Here is a 22,361-nt window from a genome sequence, read left to right on the forward strand (position 1 = left end):
TTAACTTTCTATCTGCAGATCCACAGAGCATTCTGCTATTAATCAGGTCCTCTATGCAGGGGATTAGCAGGCTTACGTCCTGCAGATCCAATCAGGAAAGTCTATCAGCAAAACATACTTATGTTGATACAGCTATTATAATCTGCATAATTCTTCCGAGTTCACATACTTAACGGGTAGCAAACAGAGTCATTACTGCTGCAACTTGCAGCCGTAGGATCTCCACGAGCCATTCGCTGCAGTGTTTTTTTATTATTCATAGCTTTAGTTATTGATTTTCGGGGGAAGATACATGCTTTTAAGCACCATAAAAGCAAAGGAGGAAAACAAACAGCGCCATTCCAAGATTAATACGCTGCTCGTAATAGAAGCATGGCTGTCACATTGCGCTCTGTATGGCTGGTGGAGCCTTGACAAATTCCACACTAAACAACCAAGACGCTTAAGGAGCTCATTAAATAACTTAAAAGCAAAGTTTGAAGGGGGAGGAACAGGGAGTTCATCCGCAGTGCTTGGGGCTGCTCTGTGCTGCTCCAGCCCCACACCTGTTGCAACGGCAGCTCTGCAGAACCATGCACGAGGAATGGCACGAGCAGAGCTGCAAGCAGTCAGCAAACGCTCCCCGCACACCCCACCGCCCACCTTCCCCTTCAAGTTTCATACCCTTAACTTGAACTACTCCAACCCCATTGCAACTGAGAAACTCCACAGGTACACAAAGCAGACGGGAACAGCCAAAGCACAGCGCAGGGCACACACACAGCCCAACAAACAACCAGCCACCCACCACAACCCCAAAACGCTTCAGAAAGCGACTTACCACCAAGGCAGGAAACTCAAACGCGGGTCCTTCACTCCCACAGACCGCCATAGGAAAAGGCCTATCGCTGTACGGAGAAGCAAGAAGAGGCGGCTGCTCGCAGCCATTATATGCAGCTTCTGGGCCACAGCGGCCGGGCTACGTGCTAATTAACGCTAATTAACGCTAATTAGCCCCTCCACCTGTGCCGCTAACGGTCCGCGCTCAGCCCCGTCCTTTGGCCGCCCCCCTCTAATTAGGCAGCGCTTAATGAGCTCCAGGTGCCCAGCTGAGGCCGATCACCACAGCGCTCCGCCTCGCGCCGGCAGCGGGCCGCTTTACAAAGCGAATTGTAGCGCCTTTACGAAGCACGCGCAGGAGTGCCGACGGGAAAGCACAAACTTCTTTCTTTTTTGCTAAAAAAAAAACAGCGAGAATCGTGTCATTGGGCACTTTTACCTTCGCAGCGCGTGCAAAAGAAACCCAGCGCACGTGCGCCGGGCGCGCCAACCCAACGGCTGCAGAACCGCGCGCCCGCCGCTAGAGGGCGCTGCAGCGCGCGCGGAACAGCCGGGGGGCGGGGCCGGAAAAGGCGGGAAAAGAGGCGGATCCCGCGCCGGGTGCAGCTGAAAGCGGAGGTTCCGTTGCGGGGTTCAGCCCGTTGTTCGGCCCGTTGTTCGGCCCGGGGCCTGCGGGGCTGTTGGAGGCTGAGGTCGGAGCTGCGGTACGCGGTGAGGAGCCGCTGTGTCGGTGCTCGGTAGGGGTTAAGGAGGAGGAGTGGCTGGGGAAGGTGCAGTGCCTGTAGGGGGTGGTCAGTAGAGCAGCGCTGTGTGGGGGGTTGTGGCAGTAATGTGGGAGCCCAGCAGGTAGGGGGGGCTACCAACTGAGCCCTTGGGCTGCGCTAATGTTAAGCTGGATGCGGGTTTTTTGTAGCCTAAGTGCCGGGTTGGGAGCCTGGGGCAGGGCGGGGTGGGCCAGCTGAGCCCCTGTGTCTGTGTGGTGGGTGGGCAGCCCGCTGGGTGCAGCCCTGCTGCTCGGCCATTGCAGCCCCGGCACCGAGTGCAGACCTTGTTGCAGAGCCTGACTGCTAAGCTTGTTGCACCATGCCGTGCCGCCGGGAGCTGCTGGCGCTGCTGGCCGTGCTGGGCTGGCTGCTGGTGCTGCTGCTGGACCTGCGGGTGCTGGTGCTGCTGTGTGGGACCACAGCGGTGCTGGGCGGCTGGTTGGGCCCACGAGCCCTGAGCAAGCCGGGCTGGCGGCTGCGTTTAGAGCGCTTTGCTGCATCCCTGCGGCCGGCAGCACCCAGCCCTGAGGCGGAGGAGCAGCTGGAGCAGGAGATCAGCAGCACCATCAGGAAGGTGGTGCGGGACTTTGTCTCCTCCTGGTATCGCACCGTCAGCAGCGAGTGTGCTTTTGAGGCTGAGGTGGAGAAGGCCATGGCGGGGCTGGCAGCTGAGCTGAGGCGGCGGATGGTGCAGGTGGACCGGCAGGCTCTGGCCCGTCGGCTGCTCCTGCTGTGCGGCCATCACCTGCAGAGCTACCTGCGGGCCATGCAGGGCCATGGGCTGCTGTGGCAGGAGTACTGCAGGGTTGCAGGCCTGCACCCGGCCCTTAGCAGCCCAGCAGCTGAGGTGAGCTATGCCCGTGCCTCTGTGGAGCTGCTGCTGCGGGTGTTGGTGCCTCGACCCCACCTGGAGACACGGACAGGTCACTTTGTGGTGGTGGAGCTGGTGGCCTGCAATGTGCTGCTGCCCGCCATCAGGAAGATGGCTGACCCCGACTGGATCAACCTGCTGCTGGTTGGGGCCTTTCCCAGGAAGGCACAGGGTGAGGAGCCCAGCCCTGCAGCTCCGGTGCCGGACACTCTGCCCCTCACAGTGCAATCAGATGCTGCCCCAGCAGTTTCACTTCTATCCCTGTCACCTGGGCAAGAAGCAGGGGCTGGTGGTGAGGACGGTGTGGATGTGCCATGTGAGCCATCCCACAGTGAGGGGGTCGTCCTGCGGCCGCGAGGCCTGGGCTCGCTGTTCCCCTATGAGGGTTTGGAGCTGGACTCTCCAGGCCAGGATGTGGAGCTGCTGGCACCGTCACCTGCTGGGGAGTTTCTTGATGAGCCTCTCCTTGATGTTCCTGCTCCACTGGAGGGAACAGACGCTTCAGAGGATGGGATGGGGGACTTGGAGGATGGCCATACTGCCAGCAGTGATGCTGGTCTGCTTCTCCCCTCTGCTTATGCTCTGGGTTCCTGCCCTGACATCCACATCGATCCAGTGATGGAGACAGAGGAGGACAGTCCCAAGAAGTCCTCCGTGCAGCGGCCCTGTAGCTTGGGGAAAGAACTGGGGACACCAGAGGCCTTGCCACAAAGCCCGTCAGACCCTGGGCAGCCCCTTCCCCTGCTCTCATCCTCCCCAACTGCTCCCATCAGCACCTTCAGCTTTGAGCCCCTCAGCAGCCCTGATGGACCAGTGGTCATCCAGAACCTGCGCATAACCGGCACCATCACCGCTCGCGAGCACAGCGGGACCGGCTTCCACCCCTACACCTTGTACACCATCAAGGTGAGTTGTAGCCATCCCTTACATCATGAGAGATGTGCGTGATATGTGGGGAGAGACCTGGGGAGTTGTTAAATGGGATGTGTGGGCAACATGGTGTTGTTTGGAGGTCCATCAGGATTAACGAGCACTGCTTTCCTCCTCAGTATGAGACAGCCCTGGAGGGTGAGGTTGCAGGCAGCCTTCAGCAAATGGCTTATCACACTGTGAACCGCCGCTACCGGGAGTTCCTCAACCTGCAGACCAGGCTGGAGGAGAAACCAGAGCTCCGCAAGTTCCTGAAAAGTCAGTACTGCATCAGCTGCCCTGTGATCACAGTGTGCCCTTCCCTGCTCTGAACACATGCAGCCCTCTCTGAGCCAGTCCGGGTGCCAGGCTGTTTGAGGTGCCTGTGGTCCTCTATGCAGAGCTGCTGGGAAGCAGAATTTCTGTAGCTAGCAAATTCCAGTGTTGTAGAAAGCATCCTTGTTCCCTATAGTGGAAAAGCTAAGTCATGGCCTGATGGAGCACATGGTGGGAAGGCAGGGCCAGCCCAGGGGATCTCAGGTGCATGCAATGTACTGAGGGATGGAAGGGGTGGAGTCAGGATCTACCCCTTCCTAGACCTCATTTAAGGGTTGGCAGTGGAGGTGAGGGCATCTCCTGTTGGAGATTGCTGACTATCTGATGGTAAAGGTAAGCAGTTCTTTTCCTTCATTTCTGTATCCACAGCTGCTGCACTTGGGCTCATTCTCATTTGCTGCAGCCAAAGACTTTGCCACCCTGTTATTATCATGGCACTTTCCATCCCATTATAACATTACATCCCCAAACAGCTTTTTTGCAGTTTTGCACCTTGGCAATGAACAGCAACACTGAATGTTAATGATCTGCAGGCATCTTGCTTGTGTGCAAGGGAGTGTTGTATATAAGCTGTATTATAAATAAAATATTAGATTTACATTATTTCCACACAGATGGCTTTAAGGTCTGACTCAACCTGGTCTGGGGGGTGTTTTGTCTTGGGCTGAGGCATAGTTGTGGTAGTTTTAAGTGAAAGAGCATTAAGATTTTAATACAGCTCTTACAGTTCTCTGGAGCTTACAAATGTGCATTTTATTTCCAGATATCAAAGGACCAAAGAAACTGTTCCCCGATCTCCCATTTGGAAATATGGACAGCGATAAAGTGGAAGCCAGAAAAAGTCTGCTGGAATCTTTCTTGAAGGTGAGGTACTTGGTGCCTGCATCCCCTGCTTGCTGTGCCTGATAAGTTGACTTTCACTATTCCCTTTCCTCTGGTGCAGTGATCAGATCTCTGCTGATGCGATACCTGAGGGCTGGGCTCTTGTGCTGGCTCTTAAGTATTTTATTGGCATAGATCAGAGGCTCAGGACAGTTGTGTATTGATGCAGTGGAGCATCTCAGGTGTTTTCTGCTTGCACTTCACATGAGAAATCTGTGATGCTCGCTCTGAGAAGACCTAAAGCCCTCTCCCCTTACAGCAATTGTGTGCAGTCCCTGAGATTGCAAACAGTGAGGAGGTGCAGGAGTTCCTTGCTCTGAACACTGACGCCAGGATTGCATTTGTCAAGAAGCCCTTTGTTGTCTCCAGGATAGACAAGGTAGGTTGGTGCACCAACTTCCCTTTGCATGTGTCTGCATTGCTGCTGCAGCAGCAGCTCAAAAACTCAAACTCTGTATAGATGCATTGAGCTCGCCCAGGAAACCACAAAGGGTCCAAAGGAAGGGTCAGAGCCCCTCTCAGAGGGCCTGATTTGTGGGTTCTTTATTTCCCATGGAAAGCAGAGACACTGCAAGTCTTAAAACTCTTTGGTTCTTATTCAAGAGAACTTTGACAGTGGTTGATGGCATTCCTGGCTCTTGCTGCAGATTGTTGTCAATGCCATTGTGGACACCCTGAAGACAGCATTCCCCAGGTCGGAGCCCCAGAGCCCCACAGAGGATCTGAGCGAGTCTGAAGTGGATGGGAAATGTCAGCAGGATGGGAAGAAGGCAAACAAGTAAGGGCTCCTTCAGCTGTCCAATTGCAGTTGAGTTTCTTTCTCTTTTGCCTGCTGAGAAGGGCATCTGAGCCCTTGTTTGGATTAAAGATTTTTCCAGGAATGGTCAGACTTCCACAGCATGAATGTAGCTCTGTTCTTGTTGTTGTTGTTCCAGGAAAATAAAGATGTTTTGCTAGGAAAAGCATTGGATATTTTTTCTTTTTTTTGTTTTTTGAACAAAAATTGTGTGAGAACAAAAAGAAGGAAAAAAAGTTCAACTTTCTGAAGCATCTTGGCTGGAAAGAGCATTCCTTCATGATAAACAGACTATTTTACAACGTGTCCCAAGTCTGAAATGCCCTTTCGTATCCTCCTTTCTGTATATGTGTTTATAATTAAATTTCACAATCCTGCTGGGTATGTCTCAACTCTGATTTTGTCTGAACGCTTTCCTGGGTGTGCTGATGTTGCTCACACCTTGCTGAGCAGAAATAATGATATCTGCATGCAGACTCGTATCTAAAACACGTGTCAAAGAAGGTGTTGTGTTGGATGTTGGAAAGCCAATATATCAGAATGTTGTTGAAGACAAGTAATCTAAAGCTTTCATTGCATGGTTCTGCAGCTAGCTTTTGTTATCCTTGGTGTGGCAGGTGCTGTTTGGAACTGCTTTAGCTGTAATCAGACTTAGCTTGCACAAACAGCTGGTACAAGTTCTTGGCTGAAAATGGGAAACATCGCTTGCAGCTTGTGGGGGAAGTCCTGACTGTGCCTTTTGTCCTTCTCCAGGTCCAGGCTGAGGTTCCCATCCAGCAAAATCACTCCAGTGCTGAGTGCAAGTGAAGCACACGACAGGATTGTGTACTCTGTGAGGGAGGGCAGCGCTGTAAGTTCAGATCCCTCTTAGGATGCTTTCATGATCCTGATTGTTGCCCTCTTGGGGTGCTGGCTTGGAATTATCCATGTGCACAAAGGTTGTGGCTGCTGCAGCCTTATACCTGCATGCCAGGCCTTTGCATAGTTGCTCTATTGGGTGGGGGGGGGGGGCTGTCTGGGCCGTATAGACTGGTACTAATATACTGGTGCTTTTGTAGGTCTCTGGCACTCTATCACTGGCTGCTATGGAGTCCTTCATCCAGAAGCAGGAGAAGCTGCTGGAGGCAGTCCCCAGCAAAGCTCCGGAGGGCGAGGGGAGTGAAGAAGCCAAAGAAAAATCTCTGCAGGAGGATACAGATGGGCTGAGCACATCAGAGCAGGGAGCGCATCTGGACATGGACACGGGTGAGCTCAGCCCCATTGCTCCAGCCTTTTTCCTCAGGTCCTGCACCAGCTGCTTGCTGAGCATCTGGTCCCCTGCCTGTTGCTCCTTGATTGATGAGACAGCAAGCTGTGTCCTTTGTGGTGCTGTTGGGAGGTTGCTCTCATCTTTATTGCTATCGGAGACAACTTGAGTCTTGGCTCATTTGTATTGCTGTAGATTTTCCTGTTATTGTGCTTGCTACAGTTACTGCAGGGATGCATTTCTTAAGGATGTGCTACCTAAACTGCTATTGTTGTAAAATCAAGCTCTTTTATATGGATAAAATGTCAGTTTATGGTTTCTTGATAGTTTCAAGTTAGCCTTGATTTGTCCATTCACTGTAAAAGGATATTTGAGATTCTGTAGGATGGATTTATTGCAAATAGCAAATGCATAACCTCAGTTCAAGGAACAATGTTCCGTTTCTGGTTATAGATCCCTCCTTTAAAGGACAGAGGTCTTTGTCCTCTCAGGGCAACTACAAGATTACCCTGAGTGTGAACAAAAATGTTCTCTAATCTTGTTCTTGGAATAGCTGAAGTGTATCAGCTGGAACTTTCCGGAAATTTCATTCCAGTGGTTTGAAAGGTTGGCAAGCTGTGACTGGAAGCACATGCTTGTGACAGGATGGGTCTGGGGTTCTGAAACAGCCTGTGCTACCAGCTCTGCCTGCAGTTGTTTTGGAGCTGGACTGGAATGGGAAGTCAGCGCTGCACAGAGGACAGGAGATAGAGACAGGCCAAGTTAGCTGTACCCTTGAGGAAGCCTGTACATAAATGGTGTCAAATGCTTGTAGGCTGAGACAGGGCAGACTGGTCTGGCTGGACAAAAGGAATGTATGTCTGGGGCTGAAGGCAAGCAGCGTCCCTATCTGCTCGCTGGGTGGAGGAGAATGGCCAGCAGCTCTGCAAGGAAGGAGGCTTGGATGCAAATGGGAACAGACAGAGTTTGCTGATAGCCCTCATTTTTTGATCTATGGAACTGCAGTGAAGCAAGCAGCCTGCTCCAGTTCTTGCACAGGGAAGTCAACTCTCAGAGGGCACAGCTAGGGGAGTAACTTGTGTGTGGCCCCGAGCAAGAAGCTGAGTGCACTCAAATGCCTGGATTCCTGTAGATGAATGGTGGTTATCTGGGGTAGTTTTGTTGTGCATTGACAGCTTTGTTCTGCATCTCTATGATGCTTTGCATCCAAGCTGTATAGAGTTGTTTTGCTAGCAAGTTGAATGCGTTTATTCTATAGGCTTTCTCGTTCATCTGAGGATGAGAGACGTTTTGCTGTGCCTGATCTGTGCCACCAGGTGTATATGTCTGGATGTAGGAGTGTTATTGGCAGAACTGATGCATCTGGATAAAACAGATGCACCATCCATCGTCCTGCTGAGACTCGGGCCTGCCACACGATGGCAGCCCACAGACACCAAGTAGAGCTCTGTGCCTGGAGAACTGTGTGTGGTAGGAAGGGGAAGTGTTCAGGAAGACTGGGGAGGATGGTGTTCAGCAATGTTCCCTGCTCTGCTTACAGTCACAGTCTTCATTCTCACCTATTTTGGTCACACTGCCATCTTCACGCACAGTCAAGGGGTCGATAGGTGTGCAGGAACTAAGCAAAACTGTTCTTGCTGTGTTCTGGTGGTGCAGGGCAGTGCTGTTTGAGTGGAAGTGGAAATGAGGGTGATGAGGGCAGGAGCCATAGGCTGACTACCTGCATATGGCACGAGGTGTTAATCTGGGGACAAAGCATTGTTCAGGCTCTTGGGGGAAATAGTGGATTTGTAGCTTTTCACTGTTGTTTGCTTAGGCTCCGAGCTGGCTTATCTGATCCTCCTCTTCTTCCTGGCAGACTCTGAGACTGCTCTGGCTGACCTGGCCCTGGACTTGTTGCGTTTGCTGCTGATGGATCACTGGAGCTGGTTGGGCATGGAGAATATCCAGAAGATCTTCCACCTGCTCTTTGGGACCCTCATTCAAAGGTAAGGCCTCAGTGACCAACCTTCTAACTGCCTTTGGAGTTGCTCTAAAATGGAGCTCTGTAAAGTAATTAACTTGGAGTTTGCTTTCCCAGTGAGCAGCACTGTATTGCCAGGAGACCACTTTTGATACAGTGGAAAGCCATGTGAATTTGTTCCTTAGAGAAGGAGTGAGTATGCACAGCTCTCCAGGGAGAGTCTGGCTTCTGCTGCACTCCTGCTGCCCCAGGCCTCAGCCTGTGCTCTCAGCAAAAAGAGAAGAAACAGGCATGGGGAACAGGGCCTTGTCAAATAACAGCTCCCAGGGCCTTTGCTCTCACTGATGCGTCCCTTTCCGATCTGTGGTGGGCCAGTAGTGCCTGTGCCTTGGGCACTGACCCACAGATGTATTAAGGAAAGACTTCCTTTCCAGCTGGTATGTGCTTGCCAAGCCTTTCTGAGGCCAGTGCCTCTGTGTGGTAAGGCACCAGGCCAAGACACACAAACAGAGCATTTCTGTTTTTCTTGTGCAGGTCAGAGACTATCACCAGCTGAGGACGTGGTCTGTAGTGTAAAAGATAAGCCTTCCCAGAAGTACTTGGGCTAGGGGGAGCTTCAGAGCGGTGCTTTTCCCACTCCTGCACCTTCTCTTCTGTAGCAGACCTTCAAAGCCAATGCCAGAATGTGCAGCACAGCACATTGTAACCTGGGTAGTAACTTGAGCTGCCCTCAGCAGCTGAAGTGCTTTGAGGTCAGAGGTTGCTGGCTGTCACACTTGAGCCGGTTTCCTCGAGTGGGAGGAGGTGGGTGTTACTCCCATTTCTCAAAGATGGGTTCTGGTGTCTTGGGGAATGAGCTTGGAACCCAATCCTTGCGTGTAAGCACGGAGTTATGAGAGCTTGAGCATGCACGTCATAGCCTCCTAATAAGCTGTGTCCCGGTCACCCAGGGAGCCTGCAGCACTGACACGTGGCATTGGTATTTTCCACTAGAGAAGCTGTCATACACAAAGCACATGCCTGGCTCTGGGAGTTGGAAGAGCTCTGTCTGTTGTGCTGGCAGAGCAGAGTGAGGATGGATGTGGTTGTCTCAGCTTCAATGGGTCTGGGTGAACTTGAATGTGCTGCATGCAAACTTTGGGCTGGAAGTGATGGTGCAAGGCCCTGTGACTTCTTAGTGCTATGGTCAGCACCTCCTACAGAGTGCAAATACTGTGTGGCCCTGGGGTTGGATGTGTCTGTGCTGAATTCTGCCTGTCCTGGGAGCATTTAGGGTGTTAGGAAGGGACTTGTTGCTGCGGGTTACTCTCTCATCTTGGGCTCCATGAGAAACATGCTGTTCTTGCAGCCACCTCTATGGATGCTGCTATTGCTGTGGGCTGCATGTACCCCATATGGGAGCAGGAAAATCAAAGAAGCTCCATCACCAATGAAGAAGTCAGACTTCTCCAGGGAGCCCATTTCTCCTCCTTTGGGAACTTTTATCCAAAAGGCTTTGGTGCCCTTTGCATTGCTGTGGAGCACCAGCATTACCTTCATGTTGCTGATGACTGAGCCCTGTCTATCCCTCTCTGCTCCTCTTTCTTCCTCCTCTGTAGCTGCAGTCTCTGGAGCCAGGCACCATCTGTCTCTGCTAACTGTCAGCTCGATGGCAGTACAGGGTATGCCCGAAAAAGGTATTGTTAAGTAAAAGGGAGCTGTGTGTGCAAGCCTGCATCTGAGCAGTGCTCATCCCATTATGTAACAGGGAGTGATCCTTTTTTGGAGCTGAAAGGAGAGGCGGGTGAAAGGGAGCTTCCAGCAGCCTTTGCATGCTCCAGGTCCCTGTAACCAAGCCCTGTTCCCTGCCCATCTGTCTGACCTTCCTCCCATGGGTTGGGAATGATGAACTCTCACCAGGAACCTGTTTGCTGAGAGCAGTAGATGGGGCTATTCTGGGATTTTCGGGGAAAGAGATAAAAAAGCATTTGGAGAATCCATGTCCTTTTTGGAGCCTGTGAGTCAAAACAGCATTAAAAATAAACGGTGAGCATGCAAAGCATGCTGTGCTGTGACCCGGCACCCTGCCCTCAGTCTGTCCTCAGTGCCATGCTGGTCACTGGGTCGGGGTCTGCAAGCTCCTTTTGGCTTCTGCTGGGGTTCTTCTAGGACTGTATGTCCTTCAGAAGGCAGGACAACCAATAGTTGGGAACTACAGTCCAACCAGGTGAGCATCTCGGATCGGCATCCTGGGATTGACAAGTTGTCAGTGGAGTGACAAGCAGTCCTTGCAGCCAACCCTGGCATCCCTGCAGCAATCTGTGTGACAGCACTGGTCCAAAGAATGCTGCAGCTTCCTTTCATAGAGATCTCTGCCCCTTGCCCTTCCTACAGGGGCGTGATGTGGTGCTGTAGCCATCATGCAGGATGGGTTTGCATGGGCTCTTATACCCTAGGCTGCCTTTCTGCTGTCCTTTTGGCTTCAGGGCTCTGTGTTGGAGCCTGTCGGTGTCAGGCCAGGTGTTGGGGCACTTATGCTACGAGTCAAAGGGATCATAGCTCCACTGTTTCTTGCTGTTTGTTTCTGCTCTCTTCCTTGATCTCTGTGCCAACAGAGCTGGCAAAAACAAAGCCCCATGGCAGCCCCCTTGATCCTCTCAACCTCAAGTGCCACCAGCATGTAGTGTCACCTGTTCCTCTTCAATGCCCATGAGTCAGCCTGTCTGCACCTGCAGTGTGGGTGTGCTGGGGACGTGCTACCCATGGCCAGCACCTTGTCCTGGCTGCCTGGAGCTGTACTGGTTTGCAAGAGCTGTGTCTGCATCCAAAGCAGCAGTAAGACCCAGCACTAAGCATGGTGCAAAGCCACTCTGCACCCGGAGCAGGATGTGGTTGTGCTTGGGCAGATGCTCACTGCAGAGATCTGTTCTCTCCCTGTATTATCTCTGAATAAGCCATTACAGAGTAGAGCCAGCCTGTGCCAGGAGAAGCCAGGAAAGCTGGTTCTAAAGCTGTTCCCAGCGCTCTGTTGCTTGCAGCTAGCTTGCCTCTGCAGACTTAGGCAGCACCTCCCATGTTTTACTGCAGGTGGAGTACCTCAGTCCATTTGTTCCTTTGCTTTATTCCCTGCTGTGGACACAGTTAGCCAGCATCCCTTTGGCTCTGCAGTGAGGGCTGCAGCAGTCTCATTGCTCTTTTACTGCAAGCCCTTGCCCCTGCCTGCACGGCAGCAATAGGGCAAGCAGCATTATGGCATCCTCCTCCTCACTTCTGGCTTTGGCTTCTGTAACTGCAAGCAGCAACAGGACTTGCAAGCCTGGGGTACGTCAGCAAAAGCAATCGTTAGGACTGTGTGTGTCTTCGTGTGTGTGTAAAGTAAATAAAAAGCTGCTTGGAAATGAGCCTCAATTCAGTTGTCTCCAAGCACCTGGAAATTTTGGATCTGGCTTTGAGTCTCTGTCCCAAACAATTCTTTTCCCCTCATTTGGAGGCAGCATTCTTCCAAAAACAGCCGCTAGAATGAAGCAAGTGCTCTCTACTTTGATAACAATTGCAACACTATTTTAACTGCATCTTGTTTTCTTTTGACTCTGTTTCAGCAATCAGAGATTTGCCAACTTTTTTCTTCCAAATGAAGAATATTTCCAACAGAGGAGATGAAGCAGGATAAGATTGAGGGGGAATAATTTCTCCTTGTGGGCTGTGGTTTTCCCCAGCTCGTGAAGGGTTAATTCTGTTTTTAAGTGGGTTTTTTTTTCCAGAAGTGGGCTAATGAAGCAATCTGCTTTGAGCAGGACCTGGCTGAGACAGCCTGGCCTCTCCCTGGGGCACTGCTGAGAGCTTAATTGGCTCAATAAATACTTGATGAAGATGTTATCAAAAGCTGGGATGCTTTGTTCGAAATCAAGGGCTTTTGGGGATGATGATCTTTTTTTCATTGCAGCTTTCTCCCCCTTTCCTGAGCCCCGCAGTGTTGCAGGGAGATCTAACTTGAGAACAGTAAGAACCCAGCGGAGCGGTTATGTTGGTTCACTGCAGGAAGATGTTAGAGCTGGAGCGTGGTGTTCTGAGCTTTCTTTTTTGCAGCAGGTGTGTTGGAAAGAGCAGCCAGTAACATGGCAGCAGCAAACCTGAACACGCAGGTACAGCATCTGCCCCCAGGGGAATGCTGTGTGTGCTGTGCCCTTCATCTCCCAGTACTTTTCCAGCTCATTGCACCACATCTGCAAAGTGTTGGTGCAGGCGGGACTACCAAGCACGCTGCACCTGCTACCTGTGTCAGCTCCCTGCAGCTTCGTGCGTTCCTTCCTTCCCCCAGAGCAGCTGCCTTTGGCAGAGCTGTGTTTGGGAGGCTGGCAAGACACTCTGTTCAAGGGGAAGGCACTTGGCCATGGGGCCGCTGCCTTGCTGGTCAAACACTTCATCATGTGTGCTCGGGCAGGGGTACAGGACGCGTTGTTCACAGCCTATACAACTTTTTATAGGGCAGCAGGAGAGGAGCATTTCCAGTAAGGTGAGAAGGATAGTTTACTTTTTGCATGCGTGTCTTTGGCCAGAAGTTTAAAAGGACTCGGGATGCTTCGTATTCTTTGATTTATGGAGGACTTCTTTTTGTTTTTCTTTCCCGTTTCCTTCCTCTGCTACAAGCTGACCGATGGCTGGGATGAGCGTGGCTCTGCTCTGAAGGCAGCAGGGCTGAGCATGCCAGCTCTGAGCTATGTTCTGCTGCTGGGAGGTGAGCATGGGCTGCAGCAGCAGGTGCTGAGCACTGAGCCTGGGGCACAGCCCTTCTGGGTGCTTCCCTCTTTCTGAGCCCTCGTGTTAAGGATAATTCTTGTGGTTTCAGGCACAATTTGGGGGGACGAGGACTTGGAAGGAGGGAATAGTCTGGTGATTTAAGCATCAGCCTTCTCTGATTTCATAGGAGTCAGGTGCTTGACTGCCTTGTGCATTTCCAGATGTTGCCTTTTCCTTAAATCATTTTCCCTACCTGGGTCTCACAGGCCCTGTTTGAGCTTCTGGTTCGCTGTGTTGTGTTAAGTGACCTCAGGGAAGCAGAGGCTTTCTTCTGGACTGAGAGCTAGTGGAGCCTGACCTGTGCTTGCTACTGTTCTGCACAGATCATGTATATTTACAGAGCTATTTGTATAGGTAAAACAGATGAGGAGAAGCTTTCCCACCTCTCCTTCCCTAACGTAGTCTCTGGGCTGTTGGTCCATATCCTTACAGTCCCTGGCCTGGAGGGGGGTTCACAATTGCTGTATGTTCAATTGTAATCACAACTGGTGCTAGAAAGGTTTTCCTGCCTACTCAACGCAGACATTCCTTTGCTCAAATGAACATGGCAGTTCTCAGCCTTATCTTGATGGAGGAGAGAAGAGGTTTCTCAGCTTCTAGCAGCTGTAAGTATGGATAGTGCTATACATCTTTTGGTTTGCTAGACCATTCTTGGACCATCCTTCTTGTCCAAAAGAAACAATTCCTTTACTCACAGAGTTGAGCTCTTTCCTCTAGGTAAACCCTATGGGTAGAGTGCTTAAATGATGCTTCCTCCTTTCAACTTTCAAGGGCCAGGTAAGCTTTGTTCCCGACCCTACCTGACCAGGCTGCTCCCTATTAGCAGCCCTGTTTCTTTTAGGAGGGTGGAGGAGGGCCAAGTTCTGTGCTACTCAGGCCTTGTTCATCATTCCCAGAGCGCTTCTGCTGTTCTTGTCTTATTAGGTCCTTTTAGCTGACCTTGGAGTTCCAACTTAAGCCATGGCATTAAAACAGCTCTTTTTTAGCAGCCATTTAATTCCTCCATCAGCAGCTATTTCAGACAGAGGGCCCTTACAACATGGGCAAGTTATGCACCCCCAGACGAGCGGCCGGGACCTCGTAGCCTTGGCAGTCTGTCTCCTTGCATTGGGCATTATCGGAGCATTTAAACGTCTGAACCCAGCAGGTCATTTTCTCTCTATTTCTGGTCTCTGCCAAAGCGTAAGGAGATGGTTTGGTGATGGGTTTATTTTTCTAATTAAGGTTATTTCTTCATTAAATACCAGAATGGAAATAGTGACTTGAGAAGGATAGCTCTATTTCTGTTCCTTTCTGTTTCTTACCGGATTTATTTCTACCTGGGGAGCAAGGATGTGCGTTTTTGATGTGGCACGTGGATCTGATGCTTAGTCCTTTAATAGTACAGAAAGAATCATTTGGGGTCAGCTTTGGACCCATGCATGTTTGGAGTTCCTGCATGAGGAGTTTGAGCTGTTAAACCTGACCTGGTGCTGATGCAGCAAAGTGTGCCTGGTGCAAAGGTCAGTGTGCCTTAGAAATCTGGGTCTTGCTCAGGTGGGTTTTGTCAGTAGATGCTGATACGGCTCTCCATGAGCTGCAGCTACAACTCAATGATGCTGTCACCAATCTGATGGCTCCTCTCTCCCCAGGGCTTTTGAGATGGGTCAACACATGCTGATAGACTGACAGAAGGAAATGAACCCACAGCATGTGTTGTGATAGGAAAAGGGGACCAGGTGGCCTGTAAGGGTCCCGTCCAGCTGAAACCATTCTGTAATTCCCTATGCATCGTCTTCCATTTGCACCCAGCTTTAGTTTCTGTTCATTCTTCGTCCCTTTCTTGTCTGATCTCTTCTATTTTCATGTATATACGCTGTCATTTTGGGTCCCTCTTTCTCCCTTTCTGCCCTGGGATCCTGCCCTTTGCTTCACAGATGGAAAGGCAGGGAGCTGCCAGACCAGGGGAAAATCCATGCGCTGTGTTTTGTAACTGTGGGAACAAAGACCTGCAGGCACTTGCATAATCAAAATGCGTGCACATGCGATAAGATTTATAGGTGTTACTTGGAGGTCCCGTTGCCTGGTTGTGGTGATTTTATAGGAAGAAAAGAGCTAGAAATGGGAGGCTGTCTGTACCAGGCCTTCCAGCATTCGTCACTTCTCAGCCTGTTCTCAAGCTGTCTGGAAACGTGTGCTGTCTTCTCAGAGTTCAGCTTTCGCTCTGTGCACTATTTGCTTGAGTTTTTGCTATTTTAAGAGCATTCCTAAGGAAAAGAATGTTTCTTCTTTGCTTTTTGCAACCCTTTAAAGGACGGTGAATGACTGTTGCTGAGGTGAATTTCAAGTCAACATTGGATCTGGTGTCCCCAGATGCGGAGTTGTACTGTTTGCAGCTCTGTCCCCAAGTCTCTGAGCTTCTGTTGCTTGTCAAGTGCTTTCTCAATTAGAGAAGCAGATTGTATTTGAAAACATGTTAATGAGAGCTCTTGTCCCTAGAGGAGCCACAGCTTAGCACTTTAATTTGGTTGGGGATGGCTGGGTGGTTCACCATGATCCAAGGCATTAAGCTACTGATTGCTGGAGATAAAAACTCTTTCAAACAATTGTTTGGGAAAAAGCATGTTTGAGAATACAAGACACTGCTGAGACATCTTGTCCTGTTACCCTGGTGCAAGTTGCACTATCATGTAGCAACATGAGAACCTGTGGTCCCCAGCTGAGCATACAGATGACTCCTCCAGTGCTGTTACTGGCTTTGCACAGTGCACTGAGTCATTCAGGTTGGCGAAGACCTCCCATATCCAAGTCCAGTCCAACCCCACTGTGCTCACTGCCCACATCCCTTAGTGCCATATCCCCATGGCTCTGGATCACCCCCATGGGACAATGACCCCACCATTCCCTGGGTGGTCTGTGCCAATCCATCACTGCTCTTATTAGGAAAAATTTATTCTCTATATCCAGCTTGAACCTCTCCAGCACCTGGAGCATTGCTTGGGCCCTGGTGAAACCCTTGAGCCATGACTACCTTTCCTGCTGCAACACACCAAAGCTCATTTCATGCTTTTTAATGCTTTTTGCATTTGGCCCTTTCTAGGTATGCATCCTGTAGTTAAGCATCTTGCTCCTTGCTGCTGAGGAGCATGGCAGGCTGCATCCCTGGCTACCTGCTGTTCTGCTGTTACCTTTGGTGTTGCTGTTCCTGATGTTCTGCTCACGTTGTCCTGGTAGCACAGGGAAAGATGCCCTTAGCCTACATGCTTCGCCAGAGAAGAATGCAGACAGTCTGGCAGAGCGCAGGTTAAATAAAGTTTGCCTTGGCAGAGCCTATGCTCTTGGATGTACTATGAGCTGCTGGGGCGTAGTGGTGACGGAATTGCAAGCACGAACGCCAGCTGCCAAGAGGAACGGGTCTCCTGGCCCTGCCTGCTGGCTCCTCTTTGATTCTTGAAGTCCTGGTGAAATCATGAGCCTTCTCCCTACCCAAACCCCGGCCCTGAGTCAGTGAGGACTCTCCTGTTGGCCTTGGTGGCATCAAGGATTTGGCTCCTTCTTCCCCAGAACAAGCAGCAGCCAGGACTTCAGCTGGTGTTAAGCTCTGATCAATGGCTGTGGCTTTTGCTGTTATGCAGAGAAGTGACATAAACACCTTGGAAAGACAGTCTGGGCCATTCACTTAGAAACTTGCTCTGGTTAGCTTGGATGGTGATGATATATCTCCCCCTATGCTGGCTGCAGGCAGCTCTGAGCCCCTGTGGGATTGACTTGGGGAAATGTTTGACATGTATGCTTGAGATCTGTATGTTAACTTACCAGCAAGCTGGTTTTCCTTCCAGTGCTTCAGCAGAAAGCTCCAGAGTTGCTCCAAGCCTGATGTCTCCTGATCTTTCTCTTTCCACAGGTGGCTGGAAGTCCAGGTGATCAACCTGACCTGTACTCAGCGCTGGGTGCAGTACCTCCAGCTGCTGCAGGAGTCCATCTGGCCTGGAGGAGTTCTACCAGAAGTGCCCAAACCAGCCAGGACGGAGGAACAGAAGAAAGCAGCTGCAGAGCAGGCCCTGCAGAGCCTGATGGGGATCTTGCCTAGTAAGTGTGTCCCAGAGATGTCAGCTGCCCTTGAGGGTGAGACTGGGGGACTCTCCAGTGCGTTGTCATCTCTCAATATATGTTTACAGTGATGGAGCCTGCTTGTGCCAACATACTGGGGAACATTTGTAACCTATGGGGTTTTAATGGTTTCCTGCAAGCAAAAGCGGTAGCTTCCCAGTTCTAGGCAGCTTGTATAAGCACTTAGGGAGCAGCACAGCTTGAGAGAAAGGGCATGGTGGTGATTTCCAGGTGCAGACTGCCACGTGCCCCTTCTTGGTGCTTGGTGTTCTTCTGAGGCACCCCAACAAAATGTGGTTGAGCAAAGCCTGTGTCATGTTGTGCCTGTACCTGCTGCTAGAGGCACCACTGCTGAAGTCGTGAAACAATGCTCTTGGCTTCTTGCTCTAAAGGTGATAAAATGACTTTTCTACTGGATGGAATTATGAGTGTAAGGAGCCCTTGTTGCCCTTTGGGAATGAGAAAGTGCTGTCATCAGATTCTCTTCCAGGCAGAAACACTTTCCTTGGCAATTGGCCCCGTCCATAGATGTTTCCTGTAATGATAATGTAGGGCACAAGATGCCTCACACTCCGGGCACCGTCACAAACTTTGATTTGGCACCCATCAGGAGAAGAGTGAGCCTGTTTTCCTACAGTGAAAATGTGCTGATCCTAAAGCTTTGCCTCTGATGTTGACAGATGTGGTCCAAGAAATCCTTGGAACTGATAAATGTCGCATGAGCTGGAGCCTGGTGCTGGAGTCCTTGGGCCATCCAGTTATAAACAGGTACATTGGTTATAGTCTCCTTACCTTGCTTATAGTGGGCTGTGTAAGCTGTGCTTTGTGCTGCTTGATGAAGAATCCATATGGCTAATCTTCATACAGGCTTCATATGCTATTAAAGAACCTGGCAGGATTATTGTGACAGTATATTTTAGGACCTCTGTGTGGCTGGAGGCTGTTGAGCCAATCCTGTAACTATGGTGCTGTGCTTTCTTGGTTTGTAGATATCATGGAAGGAAATAAAGCCAAACCCTGCTTTAGTTTGTTGGTTTCTAAAGAGCTCTGGGATCTGCATATATTTGTAGATGGTGTCTTTCTGCATACCTGTTGCTGTGCATTTGGAAAGCATTACTTATGTGATTAACTACAATGAAATGCACGTGCTACCTTGCTCCAGGAGATGCTTTTGTGCTTTCTGCACTGCTCATCAGCTTTAAATACTCCCTGGATTGGGGGCTTGGGGGGTTACTGGACCATCCCTTGAAACATTTCTTCTAAAGCATGAGGTCTTTCATCTCCCAAAGACAGTCAGTGTTTCTGCCTTGCCTTCCTTTGGCTCCTGTGTGTCTGGAGCTGATCTTTCAGCTCCACTGGCTAAGCTTTGTCTTCTCTCCATTTCAGGCACCTGGTTTTCTGCCTCTTGGACATTCTGCTGGAGTTCTTGGTTCTGAAAGGCTCCAGCGATGAGTTGGAGACCGCAACTGTCATGCCATCTGACTCTAGTGGTCTGGAGAAAGCAGGTGGTGCAGCACATTAACAAGGGCTGGTGTAGCCAGCAGTGAAGGAGAGAAACCACAGGCATGGGGTAATTTATTCTTTGGTGCTTACTGAACATGTCTGGGAGCTTCTTGTTAAGAATTCTTCCAGCTGCAACTAAACGAGGCTGCTTCCAGGCTTCTGTTTTGTCTGGGTGATGGATTAGACCCAGTGTCAGTGGCTGCTGAGATCTTTCTGCCATGTAGTATCTGCTCCACTGCAGATCTGCTGGAGAGCCTGAGCTGAAGATTCCTGACTTCTGTGCAGCTGAATGGTCTGAGAAGGATGTGCAGGCTGCCCACAGGTGCTGCTGGGATGTCATGTCCTGCCCCGTGTGCCTGACCAGCCCTAATGTATAAAGGCAGATAGCACACAAGCTTTGCTTCAAGCTCCACATGGCACTGGCATGCACAGACGTGGTGCAATGGTATTTAGTTGGCAGGTGACAGGAAGGCTGAATGCTGTCCCTGCTCTCTCTAAGCAGCCTGCCCTGTGCCGTCTATTTCCCAGAAGGAAGATGGGGAGAGGATGGAGTGAAGAGATGTGACATCAGTCCAGAAATCAGCCAGGAACTCATCCCTGCATCTAGTGTGATTGGGAAGTTGGAAGACAAGCTGTGCTGCCACCACTCTGACACAGTCTTGTTCTGGCATCTTTTATTGCCTGAGGCAAGTAGGGCGGACTGATCCGATCCTAGGAATGAGAACTGTGCCCTTGCTTGAAGAGGACTAGTAGCTTAACTTGGCTTCAGGATGACCATGTATTTTGCCTGATGAGTCATAGTTCAGTCCCAGAGACATTCACTTGGAGAGCATAGGAGAGAAGGAGCTGACCCTCGTATGGCACACAGCACATAAATCATCTCCTGCACAGTGCTCCTCAAAGTGGGATCTGGGGGAGGAGGGAACACCTGAGGAATGCTGAAAGTGTCCCAGAGGATGCCAGCTGTTAGATGGCCTTGAGAGCAAAACCTTACCTCTGTCAGACCAATGGCCTGGAAAATGCATGCAAGCAGACCTGTCTGTATTTCTCCCAGGATATGGACCACAGAACTGACCGGTGCAGGACTTTGCAGATCAAGGGGATGCTGCTCCTGGTGCACTCAACAGATTAAAGCATTGAGAAGAGTGGAGGCACTGCAAGGAGGAAAGCATGCAAGATCTCAGCTAATTTCCATGTTGCTGTAACCAGTGACGCTTTTCTTGCACTTTGCTGGAGCTCTGAGATCATGTAATTCAAATGTGTACACTACTGACAGCAGAGCCTCTGCTCTTCCCAGGGACAGCTGCTTAATGATGGACACATGGCTGCGTGTTTCTTCATGCTTCTGTTGTGTATGTGCCTGTGTTGTGCAATAAATACTGGGAAGGAGTAGCTCGCTGCCTGGAAGTATATTGTTAGGAAGCCCCCAGAACATCCCAAGACAAGGCACAGTGTAATGAATCAATGCAGCTTTGCACAGTTTATCAGAGCAGATTCTCAACAATGGCGCTTTTGAGGTGGTGAAGTTGCCCCCTTGTTTGTAACAGGAGGGAGCACGTGTGTTAGAGAGCATGAGAGCAGACTGGACAGTGTGTTGGGGAACGTTCCATATGGGATGATCACAGATGGCCAAGCGGCAGGTTGAGAAAAGCAGCACTCATACCTTTAGATGCTATTTGGAGCACTGCTGTGCTTGGTGGCTTCCCAGGCACTCATGGTGTTCTTGCTTGCTATTGCTTTCTGTTAGTGGGTATGGAGCACCAAGGCTGATTAGGGATATTGTGAAGTGTCTGCTGAGAAGAATAAGTCAGAGATGGGCTGCAGACTGCATGGTACCTGCTCCACACAGGGGCAGAGGCTGGCACAGTCCTTGGGAACACTGCATGTGTCCTTGGAAGGATGAATTACACTTTGTCTTTGCCAGGAGGCTCTAATACACCTTTAACCTCATGCAGTCCCATCTCAATGTCCTTTGGGCGCTGCTGCTTGGGAAGCTCTCCCTGATACCAGTCTTAGAGGAGAAAGCTGGTTAAGCTATGAGGGAAGAGGGAGGAATGACCAAAAGAGAAAATTGAAATGTTAATCTAACAAAAAAAAAACACTGGAAAGGAAGGAAAACTTGATACAATGAACGTTTGGGTCATGTATTATTTTAGATTAGCTCTGCCATAGAAAGATCCCATACACCCTATGAAATCCGTTACCAATAAGCCAGTGAACATTTGTACAGCACATGATGCAGGGATCAGAGCTGGAGCCAAGTTTCCCTGTATGATATCCACCCCGGGCCCAACTGGTCCATTTCCAGTGTCAACAACCAGAGGATTAAGCATTTATCTCTGCAGAGCAGCAGATAATTATTAGCAGATTGGATACAGGCTGTGCTCTAGAGAACTTTCCTGTGACTGTCTGTGACCCAATATGGCTTTATTGCCTGCAGGTGAGCTGTATGGAATGGGATGTGGGGTTTCCTGTGCTATGCAGGCATTGCCTTGCTGTGTGCCCATAGCAGAGAGCAGCTCCAGGGCTTTGTGCTGGGATGGCACATGGCTTCACAGGTGAAGGTGGGGTGTGTTTTGGGAGTGAGAACCCATGTGAAGACCTTCCTTTCCAGCCAAACCCTGGTAGAAGGGAATCAGGATGCTGTGATTTGCCATTGTCTGGATTTAAATGTAAAATTCAGGTTTGGGCACTTGTGGCTTTCTTGAAATAAATTAATACCATTTTCCTGGCTGCCGTCCACTTCAGGTAATTATATTCTTCCTACCTTAATGCCACTCCAGCCCCTGTCTCCACCGGATATGCTGTACTCTCATTCCTGTCTGGAGCTTGCTTATTATGTTACAGGTTTTTTTTTCTTAGTGTGCACAGAAGGCTGGGCAGCCTGAGCTGCTCCAATAGTGAGATAGCTGAGAGAAGCAGCCTTGGACATTTGGCAGTGCTTGGTGTTGTCCTGTAGCATCTCCCTGATGCGTGAGCCTGCTGAGCTGTGCAGCTGGATGGCAGAAGTGATTCCTGTCCTGTTTGACAGCAGAGGGCTGCTACAAACCCACCTCTTTTTTGCTTGGAGTCCTGAGGGTGCTGCAGGTGGCAGTGAGGGGAAAGCCAGCACCCCCTCATAGTTCTTCTACCACCTTGTGCTGCCATGTATTAGAAGTTGTTGCAGACCGGAGTGTGTCCTTAGGTACATAAAGGTGAGGAAGAGCCCTCCTGCCATCAAGGGCAGTGCTGGCAGTGTGTTAATGGGGATGTTTCCTGTAGTTCTGCCTTGATCTGTGCTCTGCATCCAGCCCATTGAAGCCCTGCTGCTCAAGCAATACTACAAGCTGGCTTCAAGTGCCTCATTTCCTTTTTGGAGTGCAGTTTGTTCTTGTTAGTGGCTCATTGGCCTTTCTATCTCCTCCAAA

The 22,361-nt window shown here is 50.4% G+C and overlaps 1 protein-coding gene across 1 annotated transcript; it reads left to right on the forward strand.

Annotated features, from left to right (window-relative positions):
- Positions 1-1,757: 1,757 nt before the first annotated feature.
- Positions 1,758-19,592, forward strand: SNX19 (sorting nexin 19). Its single transcript, XM_072355004.1, has 12 exons — positions 1,758-3,360; positions 3,504-3,642; positions 4,463-4,563; positions 4,841-4,960; positions 5,229-5,359; positions 6,131-6,227; positions 6,436-6,622; positions 8,482-8,611; positions 17,246-17,430; positions 18,132-18,219; positions 18,838-19,021; positions 19,457-19,592. Exons 1-11 carry the CDS (start codon positions 1,903-1,905, stop codon positions 18,971-18,973), a joined length of 2,772 nt encoding a protein of 923 aa, XP_072211105.1. The 5' UTR covers positions 1,758-1,902; the 3' UTR covers positions 18,974-19,021; positions 19,457-19,592.
- Positions 19,593-22,361: the final 2,769 nt, after the last annotated feature.

Source organism: Excalfactoria chinensis, chromosome 21 (assembly GCF_039878825.1).
Source record: "Excalfactoria chinensis isolate bCotChi1 chromosome 21, bCotChi1.hap2, whole genome shotgun sequence".
NCBI classification, from domain to species: domain Eukaryota; kingdom Metazoa; phylum Chordata; class Aves; order Galliformes; family Phasianidae; genus Excalfactoria; species Excalfactoria chinensis.